At 32.2% G+C, this 17,858-nt stretch overlaps 1 protein-coding gene across 2 annotated transcripts; it reads right to left on the bottom strand.

Moving 5' to 3' along the window:
* Positions 1–4,005: 4,005 nt before the first annotated feature.
* On the bottom strand, positions 4,006–9,230 carry LOC7475169 (uncharacterized). Of its 2 annotated transcripts, none has more exons than XM_024586862.2 (8): positions 9,142–9,230; positions 7,228–8,480; positions 7,053–7,143; positions 6,773–6,930; positions 6,620–6,671; positions 6,092–6,171; positions 5,905–5,998; positions 4,006–5,620 (listed from the first exon to the last, which is right to left on the bottom strand). In XM_024586862.2, the coding sequence occupies exons 2-8, from the start codon at positions 8,395–8,397 to the stop codon at positions 5,094–5,096; spliced, it is 2,172 nt and encodes a 723-aa protein (XP_024442630.2). In that variant the 5' UTR covers positions 8,398–8,480; positions 9,142–9,230; the 3' UTR covers positions 4,006–5,093. The 2 variants fall into 2 exon arrangements, with proteins under 2 accessions (XP_024442630.2, XP_024442629.2); XM_024586861.2 differs by lacking the exon at positions 9,142–9,230 and adding an exon at positions 8,911–9,075.
* Between the last annotated feature and the right edge of the window lie 8,628 nt (positions 9,231–17,858).

The following is a 17,858-nucleotide window of genomic DNA, read 5'->3' as shown; positions in this document are numbered from 1 at the left end:
TTTTGTGAATATTACAAAATATTCACAAGTTAGATTTATATTACTAATTTTCATGGATCTACATGAATTATAAGTACTTAGGCACCTTATAAATATTAGATATAATTTTTATATCTTATAAAACCATTAAATTCTCTTTTCTTTAGCAAAAAGCAAAAAAAAATTTATTATATTAAAAAAATCTAATATAAATTCCACTAAATAGAACATTGGAGTCGAAATATTTATTGATCTGCCACCCGACTGATAATATTTTTTTTTTGTTTTTCAATCTATTATTATATATAACATCCACATTATATATAACTTTGACTGTTTATTAAATCAGTTCAAATAATATAAATATTAATGATGAATTATATATTTTTAACACCTCTTGTCCATGCAAAATATGGTATGGAAAAGCTTAAGTGTGATCTCGTATTCTCAACTCAAAAACTTAAAGGATTAGGCTAGGTTATAAAAATTGTTTTATATTACTTTATAATATTTTAATAGGATGGACTTATATTTTATGGCATGTTTTTATTTTTATTTTACAATATTATTAACAACATCATCTTACCAAATTTCACATAAAATATGTATATCGTAATATCACATTTTTGCTGTTTTTAAATTAATGTTTTTATTATTATTTTATTCAATAATTTCAATTTCAATTTGTTTAATTGTTTTTAGTTCAAATACATTACAAGTACACCATCAAATAGAGCTTAAATTTCTTTTTGATTGATTATTGAATAATTCATTAATTTATTTTGAATTAATGCATTCAAGAGTGTTTTTTTTTCAGAATTTTTTTTCTTTGGATATGAACTCTTGCTTTAGTAAATTAGTCACATCCAAAACTTATTTTCCCTTTCAATCACCTTGTAAAACTTTATAATTTTGGCTACAACTCATGCATCAAGATATCCTTAACTGGGATCGGTTGTATGAACTAGCTCACATTTATGATGAGCTATTCTTAATTTTAACTCTAACTTTCAATATGAGAATTTGTTAATTCTACCTAAAAAAAGTAGTGATAATTTCAAAAATTTCAACCATAAATTCATTGGATTTAGCATAGTTATTAAACTCGATCTAACTTAATAGATTAACCTAAAAAACCCACAATCACGAAACGTTACCCAAGCCAAATTTAATTTAAACAAAAAAATATATTAATATGATCAAATTCAACTGATTCATTATTCAATCAAACTCAATTTAAATTTGACTAACTCAAAACATCTAAATTAAAAAAAAATAAAGCAATATTATTTTAATAAAAAAATAATTAACTTTAACCCTATAACTCAATAATTAAAAAAAAAAAAGTCAGATCCCGATTGGTTGAGAGTTGAGACAACTATTTGATTAAGTTGACGAACATCTTATTGTTTTGGAAAGAATATTGATGCAGATGGTTTCCATTTTACTGGGCCTGGCCCAAATGCCCAAGATTGAGAGGGCAAACACGTGGCCATTATATAAAGGAAATAAGACAGAACGATTGGCCCAAATTACATGAGATATAAAAGCCGAGCCCATGCTTGAACAGTCCAGCAAGTAATCCAGCCTATTAGGGAGCTGAAGAGGAATACAAGACCCCTCAATTGGTTTACACTATAGTTTGGTGATTCTAGCCTACCGTATTCCAGCCCAGCCCAGTATATTATTTGCCCAATTATACCATTTAAGTCCCTTTTTATTTGCCCAGAGTAATTTTTTTTGTAAAATTGATTTCATCAAAAATAAATTCCTGAAAATTAGATTATATTTTGATGTTTGACAGTGTCATATAAAATAAATTAAAAAATATTTTTTTAGTGTTTAGTTATAACATGAAAAATAAGCTGGAAAATAACTTGGTAATATTTTAGTTTATTTTTTCAAGTTTATTGAAATAATAGGACCAAATCTGACAAATAAAAATAACTCAAGAATGATGAAAATAAAAAAATAATTCAATTTCATAAACTGTTTCAAGAAAAAAAAAATAAAAATTAAAAGAATAAAGACCAAATTTGACAAATAAAAAAATTGAAAGATGATAAAATTAAAAAAATCTAATTTTATAAATTATTTCAAATAAAAGAAATAAAAATAAAAAGAATAAGGATCAAATCTAACATATAAAAAAATTAAAAAAGATGAGATTAAAAAGCAATCTAATTTTATAAATCATTTCAAATAAAATAAATAGCAATCAAAAGAACATGGATCAAATCTGATAGATTAAAAAATTTCAAATAAAAAAATACAAGAGAAAAAAAATAACAATCAAAACAATGATCGTCAAAATTGATATAAAAATTAAATTAAATCAAATTTGAAGTGAAGAAATTAAAAAAAATTATATATAAAATATATAGCAATAAAAATATTTTACTTTTTTTTAATCTTAAATTCAAATTCAATAAAAAAATGAGATAAAATTCTGAGGAATGTATCAATTAGAAGGTGAATAGCTTGTTTAATATTCAATTGATAAGAATTTAGTATTGATATCCAAGCCACAAGCACGTTTTAGGGTTTTAAAATTTTCTTATTAAACCTAATATAAATAAAATTAATCTAGATCAACTTAAAAAAAAATTAAAAGGTAAAAACATATATTTTTTTTAATTAATAAGTTTTTGACCGAGTTACGAGTAAACTTAAATTTTTAACTAAATTAAAATTTCTTTTTAATTTTTTTTGTAAAACTTTATAGCTCCGAACCAACCATCGAGCGTAAAATATTTTATTTAGTTTGTAATGACCCAATTTTTCCTTACATGCATAAATCAACTCTAATGACCCCATCCCCATGCATCTTAAGCTGGTATTAGTGATAATTTAATTATATTCAGAGCTTCTAAGACAGAGAAAGAGGATTCTTTTCTCACACATCTGCCCAACAGAGAATGCCTAGTCGGTGACACAAAAGCACAAAACACAACAGAAACACATGTAATTAACTATTAATTTATTTATTTTTTAAGGTTCATTAATGAAAAGTAGAGAGCAAAACCTATGTAGAGTAGGGATTGCCAAATGCTATGTTTCTTTGTCGGGTACATTAACAAAGTTCTTGTCAATCCAATAATAATAATAAAAAAAAACCCCAGATCCCAGATCCCAGATCAAATGATGTTGATCATTTAGGGTTTACAGCTCAAGCTTTACATGATACAAGAGAGGCCTTGTCCCTCAAAACCAAAGTCATTATTTTTGTCTCCTAATTAAGGGACTTCCGTACTCTTTGTAAAGTGCTAATTATCTTGTGTTAAGAGTTAAGTATATGGCCCATCAATGCCTTGATTCCATCCAACCACCATCAAATTAATGGCTCTGTTTCTGTACTATCTGCCCTAAAAAATGGATTTGGGAGGTAATGGAGCAATATACATTAAGAGGAATCCAAGGTTCCTAACCCATTGTGCGGTACAAAGCCATGTGGATGTTTCACGTTAAGAAGAATAGAACAGGCACAGAGTTGTATTATTCCTTCTTATAATGATTCTCTTAACTTGATGACAAAGTTTTGAAATTGGAATCCCCATCATCAGCCTCCTGTTCTTGTTTGAAACTCCCTTGAAATGATTTAAGACAAGTTCTTGTCTAAGAAAAGGAGAGGGGTTAAGTCTTGATAATTGGCAGTGGTGTCACCTTCGTGCCATAGCCTGGCCTACCAACTAAATCAACAAATTAGCTTATGCTTTCTTGATTCTTGCTTGTATCTGAACCAATCAGTTCTAGCGAGTGTAGGGCAACGAGGTTTATAGTTTATCACACCCATGTTTCTTTACCTGTTGATGCATGCTGTGTGATGCCAACAGATTGCTGATTAAAGTGCCTTGAGCTACCATGAATTTGCTTTTTTGGGTAGCTTTTAGCTGAGTGCTGAAACGGGATTAGCAGGCAATAATGGTTCCTGACAAGATTTTGTCAAAAAAAAAAAAACGAATCTAGGGCATGAAAATGAAGCCATGGTACTTGAGAAAGAGACAATTATCTGGCAGACAAACCGTATTGCTCCTCAATTTTCGTTTTCTCATTTTCCAGGCCACTTCCCAAAACAGATTACAAGGAAAATAACCTCCGAACAGGTTTATTTACATAGCCACAATTGCGTATGCTAAACTCAGAGGCCATCTCTTCTACATTTTCCGAAGATAAATAACCTCAAAACTAATCTGAGTGATGTTAGAATGAATTTTAGAGATACAATATACAAAATTCTGTTAGCGAGACAAAAAAGGATAAACAGCACTCGAGCAATGATCATAAGTAGTCAACCGCGTGCCAGCATCCTCGTAATTTTAAACGCCAGAAGCTTTCAACTGGAAATCCATTCACCAAGCTAAAAGGGGGCCTCACATTCGCAAGCACTTGGCTAATCAAACAAGTCATTCAGCTGAAAATGAAGCAGAATACAACCCCACCGTCAAGCTCAGGTGAAATCGACCCTACCATGAAGCCTGATATGGCAGACAAACAATTCAATCATTCAGATTGGCCAACAAGTTATAATGGCAGAGTTCCCCACCATTTTTCTCCCAAATAAACTGCAACCACCAGCTCTGGATTCCCTCCTCCCATTTTAGCAAGCCAAAGAAAGAGGTTAAGCAAAGGTCCCACAAGCACCTCTATTATAAAGAGAGAGCATGGCAAATTGGCCTCTCCTAACACATGACTCGCATGTCTTTCTGGGCCGGCAGACACCAATTTCTCATGCAAAAAAAGATCAGCTAATTTTATAATTAAGCTGGGCATCAAGATAAGCTAACCTCAGCCTCTTGCTCACCCCAAGCTGGATAATCATCGCAACCATAGAACTGTTACCACTTGTCATATATGCTTCTTTACAGCGCACCGTGATCCAAGAAGGGCCCACCCCGAATTCTCAAACATTCATCTACAAATGCATTAGTCATTAAAAGTAGAGCAAGCTGGCAACTTTCAATGATGTCAAACTCAAAGCTAATTGGTCACCTACGCAGCACCAGATTTTGTGGCATGTAATCCCATCAAAGGGGGCACTAAAAATCCCAAAGAAAGGATCAATCCTGATTCTCTGAAGCACTGCAGTACCACTATAGCATCAGTCAGCAACCGGTTCAGTCAGCAACCGGTAACCCATAATTGTGGAATGATTTTATTCTTCCATCCCACCCTGCAGTCACAATGACTAGACCCCATGCGTGAGAAGCGGCAGTGCTCTGGCATGAATTTTTCAGGAACTTGTACTGGGATTTGTGCATTGTTGAGGAGGCAGATAATGGGCTCGACGGAAGCTTTTCCTCTGGCCAAGTAGCAGAACCCTTGGGAAAAGACTCTACGAAATATTCTTGGCTCAGAGAAAAACTAGCCGGGGAAGAAAGAGGTAGAACTTCCTGTGAACTATTGTCTGAAACACGGAATCCCCATCCATTCTCTGAACCCCCATATTTCATTCCACACCAAGGTATTGCAACAGATGCATTGGCAGTGAAATGCTCATAAGACCTTGAGTTTTTTGATCGAGGAGTAGAAGGTTGTTCCTGATCAACGTAATTCCATAAATGTACACTGGAATCCTCACAGGTTGAGACAATATGTTTTCCATCCAAGGTAAAAGATGCAGATATCTGGTTTGCTGCATTGCCTAAAGAACATAGAGAAATTCAAAAATTTAAGTTCAACAGAGAAAAAGTAGAGATAAAAAATTGTGCTGTTTAGATCACTAAGATACTACTCAAAGTTTGATATTTCACATGTTTCATAAAATTGCTACACGCCCATTTGAGTTTCACAACATGAAATCTACAAATACTAGGCATATCTAGAAGCAATTAACATTTATCACTAAAGCATCTGACTTGTCTGAAGCAGCAAAATTATAAGATGATTTTGAGAAAAAGATAAAGAAAAGGAGCTAACAATGCATACCTTTATATTTGCCTATCACATCAAGTCCTTGGAGAATTCTGACTTGTGAATCAGCACAAGTCACCATTACTTTGCTTGAGTCTTGTTGGGAAAACTGAAGTTGAAGGCATATAATGAGGTAAAACAGTAAGCAGCATGTACAGTAAAAACACAGCGAAAACATCATTGGAAGGCAAAAGATAGTTACCTGGAAGCCAGTTATTCTTTTGCAAGGTGACTTCTTTTTACCAAGCAAGCAGATCTGAGCATCAAGTTGCAAGTGACTGTCTGCAGCGGGTGAAAGAATAGTCCATTTAGTTAATATGTATTTCAACTTAAATGCATTAAACTCAAAGTTGATCTGAGGCAAAACTAGATCTTTATTACCAAGGAACCTAATTTATTATGAACTTTCTTTGAGATACGACCCATCACCCATTCAAACCCATAATTTATGCACAAAATCCATAAAACACAATTGCAAGAGTTCTTCAAAGAAGAGACAAACACCATTTGGCTTATGTACACGAACCATACATTCTTAATGAAATGAACTTGCATTCAAAACTACTAAAATCGCATAGGTTACAACTAGCAAGATTTCCCATATATGTAATTCAACCAGGATAGAGCATACTGTCAAAAAAACTACCTTTACAAATGAAAAGTAACAGCATTTTGACTCTGTCCTACACAAAAAGAATGCAGTAGGTGCTAATTATCAGAATATGCATACCTGACATATTATAAAAGCGACAATTGCCTGTCATGGAGCCAACAATCCCTCCCTACAAGAGAAAAGATTTTCTATCAGGGCACTTAACATGGAAGCATACACCCTCAGATCTCAATTCCATAGGATAAAAGAGTTGAGAGAAAACTGTCAAACCTGCCCATCTGGACGATAACACACTGCAGTAACCATATCTTTTATATCAGTCCAATCAACAACTTGGCGACTATTGACTGCCCATATGCGAACCTTTCCGTCTATTGAACCACTCATGAAGTGATTATCATCCACAGGGTTAAACTGAACACAGGTTACTGCATCACATACAAAACAAATAAATAAATGACGAAATAAAGAGGAAGGTAATTCAACTTGACTAGCAACTAAATTAACAAAACATAGTTGAGAAGAAACTTAAAATTAGCCAGAAGCGCACCATAATTGCTATGTGGGAAGACCCTGAGGCAACAGTCACATCCCACTTGCCACAGACGGACAGTTGTATCCTCTGAAGCTGAAAGTAAATGCTGCACCAAGAAGAATTTCTGTAAATATTATGGTTTGTTTTCTTCACGATGTTAGAGAAATGCATCCTTAATGAAGCAACTTACATTATTCTTGGACCATGAGAGATCCAAGACCTCTCCACTGTGCCCATGGAACTCGTGCAATGGTTTCTCCAAAATCCGGAAAACTTTTGGAGGGAAAATGACACATGCAGAATCTGATGTTTTCCTCATGCTCCTCATTTTAGCTGTCTTCTCTTTATCAAAAAAGAGGGGTTTCAACTCGGGTAGCTGGTTCACCGTGAAGTACATGCAGGATGGATCTATTTCTGGAATGTCAAGTTCATTTGATCTCTCACCCTCCAGTACTTGCCACACACGCACAACCCCATCCTCACCAGCACTTGCAAGGTACTGCCCATCAGGACTAAATTTCATGGTTAAAATCGAACCCTCATGGGCCTGGATATCTTGCCCTTTATAAAGAGCTGAAAGTTCCTTTGTTCGCTTCCCACATCGGCGAACCTTAATCCTTTGTACCCTGTGCCTCAGAAGCGCATCATCATCATCATGTCTCAATTTGTCAGCTTCCTGTGGCCTATCCACGATGCATGTTATGGAACGGATTCTACTCAGCCACCCTTTCTTAAGTCTCCTTGGAGTATCCACTAAAGTATTTGGTTCCCCAACTTCTTTCTGCACAAGTTGTTGAAATGAGGGATATGACTCGGAAGTTTTCTCAGATTCCTCTGCTGTTACTGACTGTTCTGAGCCCACTTCACAACCTTCATTTGCTTTCCCATGCTGCCCCAATTCATCTACATTGCACATCATTCCGCTGCCCGAAACCCCATCTCTGCAAACAAAATTCTCCACAGAACCCAACTCCGCTAACAAATTAGATTCACCATTAGACCAACACGACATCATAGATCGAGTCGAACAAAATTCATCTTCAAAACATGACTTTCTCAACACAGCCCCACTGCTTTCTCTAATTCTATCACTCTCTCCTTCCAAGCTAAATTCTTCTAAATTCCTATATCCATTTTGATCTACACCGACTCCCATCCAATCAAAGAACTTACTCCGCCGTTCCTGAACACTTCCAGGGCTCTTAATCCACAGTTCATAAGGAGGACTCCTAGTAATGGAGTTATCAAAACTAGAATGAGAATCAAATATCTCGATGCTATCAGACTTTGCATCAGAAATTGATGCAACGTCTTCATAGGCATCAAAAAACCGGTACTCTTCTTCACTCAAACTTCCCATTATTCTTTGAGTTCAACCCATGAAAGCCCTTCTCAAGGAAACATGCTAAACCTGTATCCCTCAACACAAGCAATCCCAAATAACTACAAAAAAATATACACAAAAACCAAGATCAGCCTCTAGTTTCCGTATAAAAAACTTCTTACATCGAGCAACAATGATAACATTAACAATAAAACAAAAACCAAGAGATCCAACATGGATCCCAATCCACACCCATTGAACCTAGTCCCTTCAATAAATTAAAAAAAAAAAAAAGCTCCATACTTAAACAACCATACCATCAAACAAGAACTCCAAAAAATTCATCTTCTACTAAAAAAAAAGAAGCTTTTGCACAAAAAAAACTCATTACAAAAAAATGAAAACCCATTAACATGAAGTAGAAGATCATGTGATTGCATTAGTAAGAATGAAACAGAATCATGAGTTGAAGATTATCATTAAACAAGCAAAAAAAACCTCGGATTTTTTCGAATAAAATTTTCAAAAATAAAAAAAGGAAATGCTTACATGGGTTTGTTTTGTTTAAGAGATTTCTCTGAGAGTGAAGAGAGCATAGATCAAAGAACCCATTAAAATTTGTAAGCGTTTTTGGTCTCTCTCGCTATATATGTGAAGAAAGCGAGGCAATCCCAGTATAACAGAAGGAGAAAATAAAAATAAATAAGAGAAAAAAATAGTTTGCACGAATAGATTTTAGGAGAAAATAACGGAAGGGTAAAACAGGAAACAAAATAATACCCTTGGTATTCGTGAACGGATGGCCCGAGGAACGAGATTTCGAGACGGAGCTCTTTGAACTCTCTCTCTCTCTCCGGCTCTTGTAGTCATGTCCCGTGTTGTTTTTTATTTCGAGGGTATTTGTAGTCGCGGTTGAATTGTAATTTTACAATTTTTTATTTTTATTTTTTATGTCATTTTAATATTCTGAATTTCTGTTATTAAAAACAAATTTAAATAAATAAATATATATATTATTTTACTATTCCAAGCACTCATTTCTTCCATTTTAATATTCTGAATTTCTGATATTAAAAGCAAATTTAAATAAATTTAAAAAGGACTGGATGGCAAAATCGTACGATAAAAATAAAAAAAAGTTTTATTTTATTGGTCTTTTCTCATGAATCACTTCTGCTGGGACTCTTGGATTTCTCAAAAATCACTTCTACTGTTTGATTTTTGGATTAATATATAATAAAAACATCGATATTGACATTGTGATTATACACACACTCGTTAATATGATTGGCTATAGTTTAGATTATAGTTAGATTAACAATTGACATGTAAATAATGCTAAATTATTATTTTTAAGTATTTAATTACTGTTTCAAAATCGATAAGATATATTCTTGTACATTTTTTTTAAATAATAATATAAATTTACTTCAAAAAATATTATATAGATATATTTATTTTATATCTATGTTTTTATTCTTCATCGATTTTATTTTAGAATATTTCTAAAATAATGTTTAATTATTGTCAGAATGAAATAAAAAAAAACATGGATAAAAATGTATTTAATTGAAGAAATATAGATATATAAATATAAAATAAATCTTTTATTGAGATAAATTTAGAATTAATTTATGCACTTTTAAGATATAAAATACAAAAGAGATATATATTCATTGACAAGTCGATTTTATTTAAAGAAAATAATCAAACGCTGTCTTTAACGAAGACAACCTATGAGACTAATAATCAACAAATGTCTTGGCATGCTTCTTATCCAGTTGGATTAAAGACTTTATCCATTTTTGGAACAGAAAAAGGTGTGGATATTTTAAGTCATTTTATATTTATAAATCTACTTTTTTTAGAAAAGGAAGAGTACTGGAAGATATTTGTACTAAGAATTATTAATCTAGTTTTTAAAATAATTTTATTTTTTAATATCAAATAATACAAACAAACAACCTCTTATTCAGTGTTATAAAAAAACTATCTCATCCTAAAAGTTTAAATTGTTTAGGTAAGGTCTTAGGATATGATTTATATTATTCTCTAACACATCCTTTCAAGTAAAAGCTCTTTGGACTTGAAACTTGTACAGACTCACATTATCTTATGCTTAATTTTTATCAAATAAATGAGGATGGTGAGATTCAAACTCGTGACCGCTTAGTCATCAAGGATCTGATATCATGTCAAAGAACTAATTCAACCTAAAAACTTTAGTTGTTAAACGAGATTTCAAGATATAATTTATATTATTCTTTAACCAGAGCTACCATTACTTAGACAAAGCAATTACATTATTTCCTTTTTATCTCTAGTCTCAAAGCCACTACAAGAAGCTGTACTATATATATTCCTGCTTTTTATTAAAAGGTCAAACTTCAAATTTTGACTTGGAAATTTAGAGAGGAAGATGTCGTTCACTAGTAAAATATGAATTTTTTTAAAAAAATATCTATTAATTAAGAATTTATTAGAGGTATTTTCCATTCTGTGTTGGATGACAGAGACCATGTTAGGTGAACCAAGTGGCTCTTCTACAACCTTTCTCATTTGCAAGGCGAGTCTAATTTTTTTTCGTTGACCTTTCTTCTTAAGAAGGGACTCTTTTTTTTTTTTATATTGACTTACGAACTACTATAAGGGTGGAATTTTTTATGTGATGGCTTGATTTATGAGACAAAATAGAAGAAAATTACTCGTAAAGATTGAACCATGCCACAAATTAATACATGAAACTATTAAAAATTAATTTCAAATAGTATATCGTTAATGTTCGTCGGAACTAAATTTATTAAATTTTTTAATAATAATCGATTGATTTGTTAATAACTAAATTTATAAATTACATACACTTTTTTTTTTTTATGAAATAAACTCTAGACTTTAAATTTTCATAATGAACCCTTTCCATGTGTATAAATTGGAAAATATTTCAAGAGAACGTTCCCACCACTATAAAAATATTTGTTTCAGATCTAGCAATTGAGAAAATATTCTTCAAGATATTGAAAAATGGGATCAAGATTTAGCAAATTATAAAAGATTATTTATTCTCATTATTATAGTACAAGATTAAGAGAAATTAATTATTAGACACTCCACATTTGTACTCCTCTATTTTATATAAATATAGCATAGTATAAAGATTATAAATAGACTTAGTCTTTATGTTTATAAAAAAAGTAATTGAATTCTATTTTTGATTGAGTTTCAAAAAAAATTTAATTCAATATAATCCAGTCGATTATATAGATGTTAACCATTCAAAACTTGAATTAACCCGGTTTTATTACCATGCTCCAAATACAATTTATTATGATTGGTTGCACTTTTCATTGATCCCGGAATTTATGTCAAAATTAAGCAATTAATAATGTTAATGGAAGGATCAGGTGAGTGATGACCGTCCTAAGACGGAGGAGTCAATGGCCGGAGGCCGACAAAAGTGGTAGCAATAATGGGTCGTCCATATATGAAGAGCATAAGACTCCTATGTTGTTCTTATTCCTTTATAATAATATTTTTGTGGTTTATAAATATTTAATAAATGTCAACATTGTCACATTTGTCCCCCACCCCTCACCTTCCCCATTTGCTCTTAATTTACAAAGAAGCATGGGCATGGCGAGCTTTCTCTTACACTGCCATGTCTGGCCTTGTTCTTTGCCCAAATAACCCTACTGGACTACTGGTCAAGACTACTGATGATCTGACCTCCTTAACAGGGCATGGGGTGTGCATTTGCCCATTAATAAGGGCATTATTGCAATTATCATCTCACTAGTTGTTCAAATTTCATGTTTGTTCATCCCCAATGGGACCCCATATTTCCTTTAAAAATGATGTAAGCATGTTTTTTTAATTAATAATAATTGATTGGATTCTTAAGAGGTATATGTGATCAAGAACAAATTCTTATATATCTTGTCAAGGCAAAAGTGAAATATTTAAAATAGTATCAATAATTAGAGAGTGATTCTCCCACCATTAGTCAGGATCACATGATCATTTTTAATAATTAGCAAGAGTATTAACACTAATAGCCAATAATTAATGAACTTCAAAATAATAAGACTATGTATGTAATATACGGGAAAGTTCACTATTGACTCTTTTATGGTAGCTAATTTTCACTATAGAATTTATTTATTATTTACAAGTAGATTTTATAGATTAAGTAAAATAATTTAATCAAAAGTAACAATATATATATTTTGAAAATTAAATTCTGTATATGCACACTGTTTTTTTTTTTTTAATTTTCTGCTCCCTTCTAATTCATTAATACTAAACCTCTTATTTATTTCAAATACTCAGGTAAATGAAAAATATCTTATTTAAAAGAAACTAAATACCAATAAGCTTGTAGTGAGGTTCTCCTTGATCTGTTCTTTCAACTCTGATAATTTTTTTCTTTAAGAAAAAAACCTTATAAAAACAGAAATCAATCTAATAATTGATTAGTACGATACAAACCATATATTTTATCCAATATATATCTCATTCAAACTATTATTAATTTGTGTAATTTATTTTTAATAGTTGGACCCCCTCGCGGGACTCTCATCCAATGGATGAAGAAAAAATCAATTGTGTAATGTAACAAGAGAAAGTTGACTCCTTGATTGTGTGAAATGCTCTAGCTAAGTGAATTTTAAAATGGGATATATTCCATTAAATCAAACCAAAAAGTGTTGATTCTAGCTATATGGAGTACGTATTACATCGATTATGGCAGCAAAAACACAGAAAAAAGAGAGGACATGAAAGGTCATGCCGAGCTAAAGGCATACCTAGCTAAGAAAAGCAATCGATAGGGTCATTGTAGAAGCAAAATTAAAGGTTAAGTTGGCACTTATTAAGTCTGCTTTAACCGGTTTAATTATGTCTTCATTAGAAATATACAAAACCCTAAAAGTCAAAAGGCAAAAGGGATGCTTGTTTCCAAATGATCGAACAATTTACTTCAAGGTTTGGTGATGAACCCTAGCATGATTGTTCTTCTTTTTATTTTTAACTCTTTCCACTTTGTAGAGTAACCGACCACATCATTGTATCCTGGAAATTTGTTTGGTCTTTGTCTTAATGCACAAGAGACGTTAATTTATTTGTACTTTGTTGAGAGGCCGACCATGACAATGAATCATGCCAAAATACTCATTTTTATTTTTTATTCAGTGCTATTTGAAGGTGTTTCAGGGTGATTTACCATTTCAATCAAGATTAAATACTTTCTTTAATGATTTTAAAAATATATTCTTTATACTAGTTCAATATACTCAGGGAACAAAATTCTTTTAATTAATACTATTTTAAGATAAATATAAAGTAAACCTCTTTAATCATGTAATTTACCTATCCCTTGAGATTTAGGGCAAAGCACTCGATATATTATACACCCTATGATGAAAAAAAAGACTAATGATTACCTTTGAGGATTAAGCTGCTCATGTTTGCCTCGTATCAAGACAAGAAGACACTAATAATACAATGTTCCAGCTAATTCTACACCCGACCTTGCTTTTTCAACTTTTCTGTGTGGTAGCAAGCACACAAGGTCATACTCGTTAAGAGACAAATGTGTTGATGCATGGTACGCAAGTCAATTTTGATTGCTTCTCCTTTTTTTCTTTTTTTTTTGAATAAACACATACATATTTAGTCATATATATTTGATGAGTTCGGACAACGAAGTCAAAGATAATTCTCTAATAACATAATCACCATGATTGTTCAAGGCCTTGAAAAGTCTTTAAGTTAGGTTTAAAAATGTTGATTTTATTGTCTTGATTTTTTAGTTAATTTTAGATTTTGATTATTTTTTTCTATATAGCTTTGAAATCTTTTGGCTAAATCAGATCGGTAATTTACCAACAAAAATATTCTCTCAGTATTTCCGTTTGTATTTATCGATTTTCTGGTAGTGAAAGAACAAATTTGGAGAAACAAGGAAAAAAAATCAATGCTAATTTATTACAACAAAAACAGAAACAGAAAACAAAAACAAAAACTAGAAAAAAAAAAAAAACAAAACCGAAAATAACTAAGATTTCTACATTTCCAGCTTAGAGTTACAATTTTAGGATTTAATAAGAACCATAATTTTTATCCAAGCATCAAGATCCATATAAAAACTTTGGGTGATTAAATATTCAAACCATGGAAATCAATCATATTATAAAGTCCACAAAAATAGATTAACCATGCGGAAATTAATTAAGTTACGCTTGCAATAATTAGCACCATATGGAAAAGTCTAAAAGGGCTTGTCGTCCACCAGATATTGAGCTCCTGATAATGATGGTTTTTCTACCTTCTTTTTTATGTCATTCGGCTTAACACTGGCAAACTCCAATTGATGATATGCACGCTCACACTGCTTATATATAGTGATTAGAAATTATTTTTGTTGTTTTTTCCCCCATAAAATTCAGTGATTTGATTTCTTGATAGGTTTCATATCAAGTGTACAAGAAAAATCGCGAATTTCGACAATCAATTGCCGACAGCTCAAAATTTCTGAAAGAAAGGAGGGTCATCTACCTATGGAAAATATACAGGGAGCACGCTTATATATTACGTTATGGGAGCTCATCAATATCGTCATGCATGAGCACAGCTCAAGATGTAGAGTCCATGTAAGCAGAATCAATAATTAATACCTCTAAGATATCCAGCAAATTCCAAGTTTCAAACAGCTTCCCGTGATTTTTATTAAAGTTCCGACATGGTACAATGCTTTTCATGCACATGAATGCCATGTGGGCATGTTTTGCTAACAAATATTAGGGCAAAAGTTGGTGTACCAACGTATAAATATTAGGGTAATTAAGTAAGCGGGAAGCTAACAATTTACAACATGCACGACCATATATATATTTTGGAATTATGGGATGTTTCTCTTCTTCAATAATTTTGGACAACAAGATTCCATCGTATGTATGACGAGTTTCATGAGTTGTAAAATTCTAAAGCATTACTTGTGAGTGGACATAATTTAATCCATGAAGTTGCCTTCTTCTTAAGCAACAAATCATTCTCTGGAAAAAACACACGCACAACCCCAAGATTCTAGCCCTAATAATGTCCATACAGTTCATGGTATTGCATGGGTGGTTTGCTCTTGTTGTTGAGAAACAGCACCAGATTCTGCTAATGGTTGACTTGTATTTATGTTTTTTTTTTCTTTGCCTTCAAAACCTCGTCTTTGACAATATTAGATGATGATCCCAAGGCTTGAAATTTTAGGCCCCACAAGAGCTCTTGTTTTGTCAACCATTTCCTACGTTTATCGGTGCTCGATCCATCCACAGAGCTGGATAGAAAGGTAAGAGCTAGCTTAGGGTTTTGGAGTAGAGACCGGAGAGGATGCACCTCTGTCTTTGTGTCCTTGTAAAGCTAGGTCACGTATTTAGGTTATGTGGCACATGAATGGCTCCTCAACAAGTTACTTGATAATTTATGGCTGCCGACATAGTTAAATTATAAGATATAAGTAGGTGACAATATTGTTGAAATTTGATAATGTAATTCTCAATAATTTTGATTCGAAGTCTATTCATTAAAAGAGGGAAAATCACGTTATGGCCGACAATTGAAGTAGTCTTACCTAATTTATGTTTGATACTATTAATTATTTGGCTTTTATGGATTATAATCGTTTGATCAACAACATTGCATGCTAGCTCTTACACAAATATTAGCTTGTTAATCATTGTGATTTACAATATAAATTAATCAATAGCTTTAATTAAATAATTAATATTTTTGTTTAGTCCCGATTTAAATAATATCTCGATTAATCAATAAATTCTATAATTGTTTATATATAAATAATTGGAAATCTAAGAATTTAATTAGGGATATTTATTTTCTACGTTTTTTAATCAAGCCATGATGACATATTGTTGCATGAGTGCTAATCAATATGGGAATAAAACAACAAATCCTTATCGCTGCTTGTGGTCACCATAATTACCTTCATGATGCAACAAAATGACAAAAGGACTGGCCATGCTCCTCTCTTCAATACTGCAAGTAGCCTACCATGGCATCTAAGATCTGCCCAGGAGGTATACAAGAAGCCAAGCCTACAAACCACTTGTAGAAAAGTTAGATTGCGAGGTGTGGACATTAATGTATTTCATTCAATAATGAATGTATGTAGAGCTAGCTTGCATGTGAGTCTGGTGTGGGCATAACCTTCCCTTGGATGGAAACTTTATTTTCTTCAGGCCTCGATCGATTGGTAGAAAATCGATCCCTCTTGCAGTTGATCCATGGCGTCTGCTCGGAGTCTGGGGTGATGATCTAGCTGGGCTTGTTGAAAAAAATCTTGCATTATTTAGGCCTAATAATAGAAACTATATTGTACAAAATAAGTCATGTGTGCATGAAGATTTTCCATCTTAATTATCAACACTCAAATAATTAATAAAGAGAAGGTGGAAGAGTGAAACATAACTTAATTCTTCTATTAATTTTTCGTCAGACGTGAGATGTGGAGCTATGATAATTAATTTTTTTCTCATCAGTTTTTATTATAACTTTACTAACTGGGAAATTATTTTTGAAATAAGAGGAATTAAATAGTTTTTTCTTAAAAATGTAGGGTTTGAGTTGTAATTCACTCTAGTTAATTAGGAAAGGCTATTAGTAATTTTTTGTGTCCAGAATTAAAATATTTTGTTGTCTGATTTTCAAGAAATAATCTTCTCCATGCCTAAAATATCTTCGCAAAAAGTTTTTGCTATGTGTCCAAGCACGATGCCCGATTGGAGCACTTTCAGAACATATGAAGAATGCCTTCTAAAAAAAGAGAAGAAACAATGGCTAGCTCCCTAAAAAAGGATTTAAAAAAATATTATTGGCATCTTATATAATTCTATTTTAGCTCAAGATTTTTGTCACTTTTTATTTATGAAAAAAGTGGTGATGAGGATATTTTTATCAGACCATTGATTCTTTCTTTATGTTGAAAAAAAGACCCACACGTCCTTCAATCATGGCATTTTTTGAGTCCGGCCTCGATGGATGCAGGCATTCTTTCAGTTCTATCGAGATATGAGTTGCAAAGTTAGGGCACACTGGTCCCTCCTGCATGCAAAACCATAGCTACTAAAATTCTGTAAATTAACAACTCAATTGCAAATTTTATGTTTTTTTTTAGCCAAGAAGGGGGGGAAATTAAAACTATAATTGGATGTAAAAAAATTAGATATTACATGCATTGCATGCCCATAATCAAGTTGACCTAGCACAGAAAAAAAAACATAAATCTTTGTGTCATAGATATAATATGAGGAAAAATGTTTTGTTTTTTATTCTGGGTTCTTGCTTTCAAAACGTGAAAGGGAAAATATGATAATGATATTGATATTTGTGCTGATGGACCTAAGATAATCCGTAGTTCTGCGGCTGGATTTATGCATGTTGAAATCTGAGTAAAAAAGGTTGTGTAGTAGACAGTTTTCCACCAAACAAGCTAG

The sequence above is a fragment of the Populus trichocarpa genome, chromosome 15, assembly GCF_000002775.5.
Source record: "Populus trichocarpa isolate Nisqually-1 chromosome 15, P.trichocarpa_v4.1, whole genome shotgun sequence".
Classification (NCBI taxonomy): Eukaryota; Viridiplantae; Streptophyta; class Magnoliopsida; order Malpighiales; family Salicaceae; genus Populus; species Populus trichocarpa.
The sequence above is the reverse complement of the archived record's forward strand: the minus strand, read 5'-3'. Positions and strand labels throughout refer to the sequence as shown.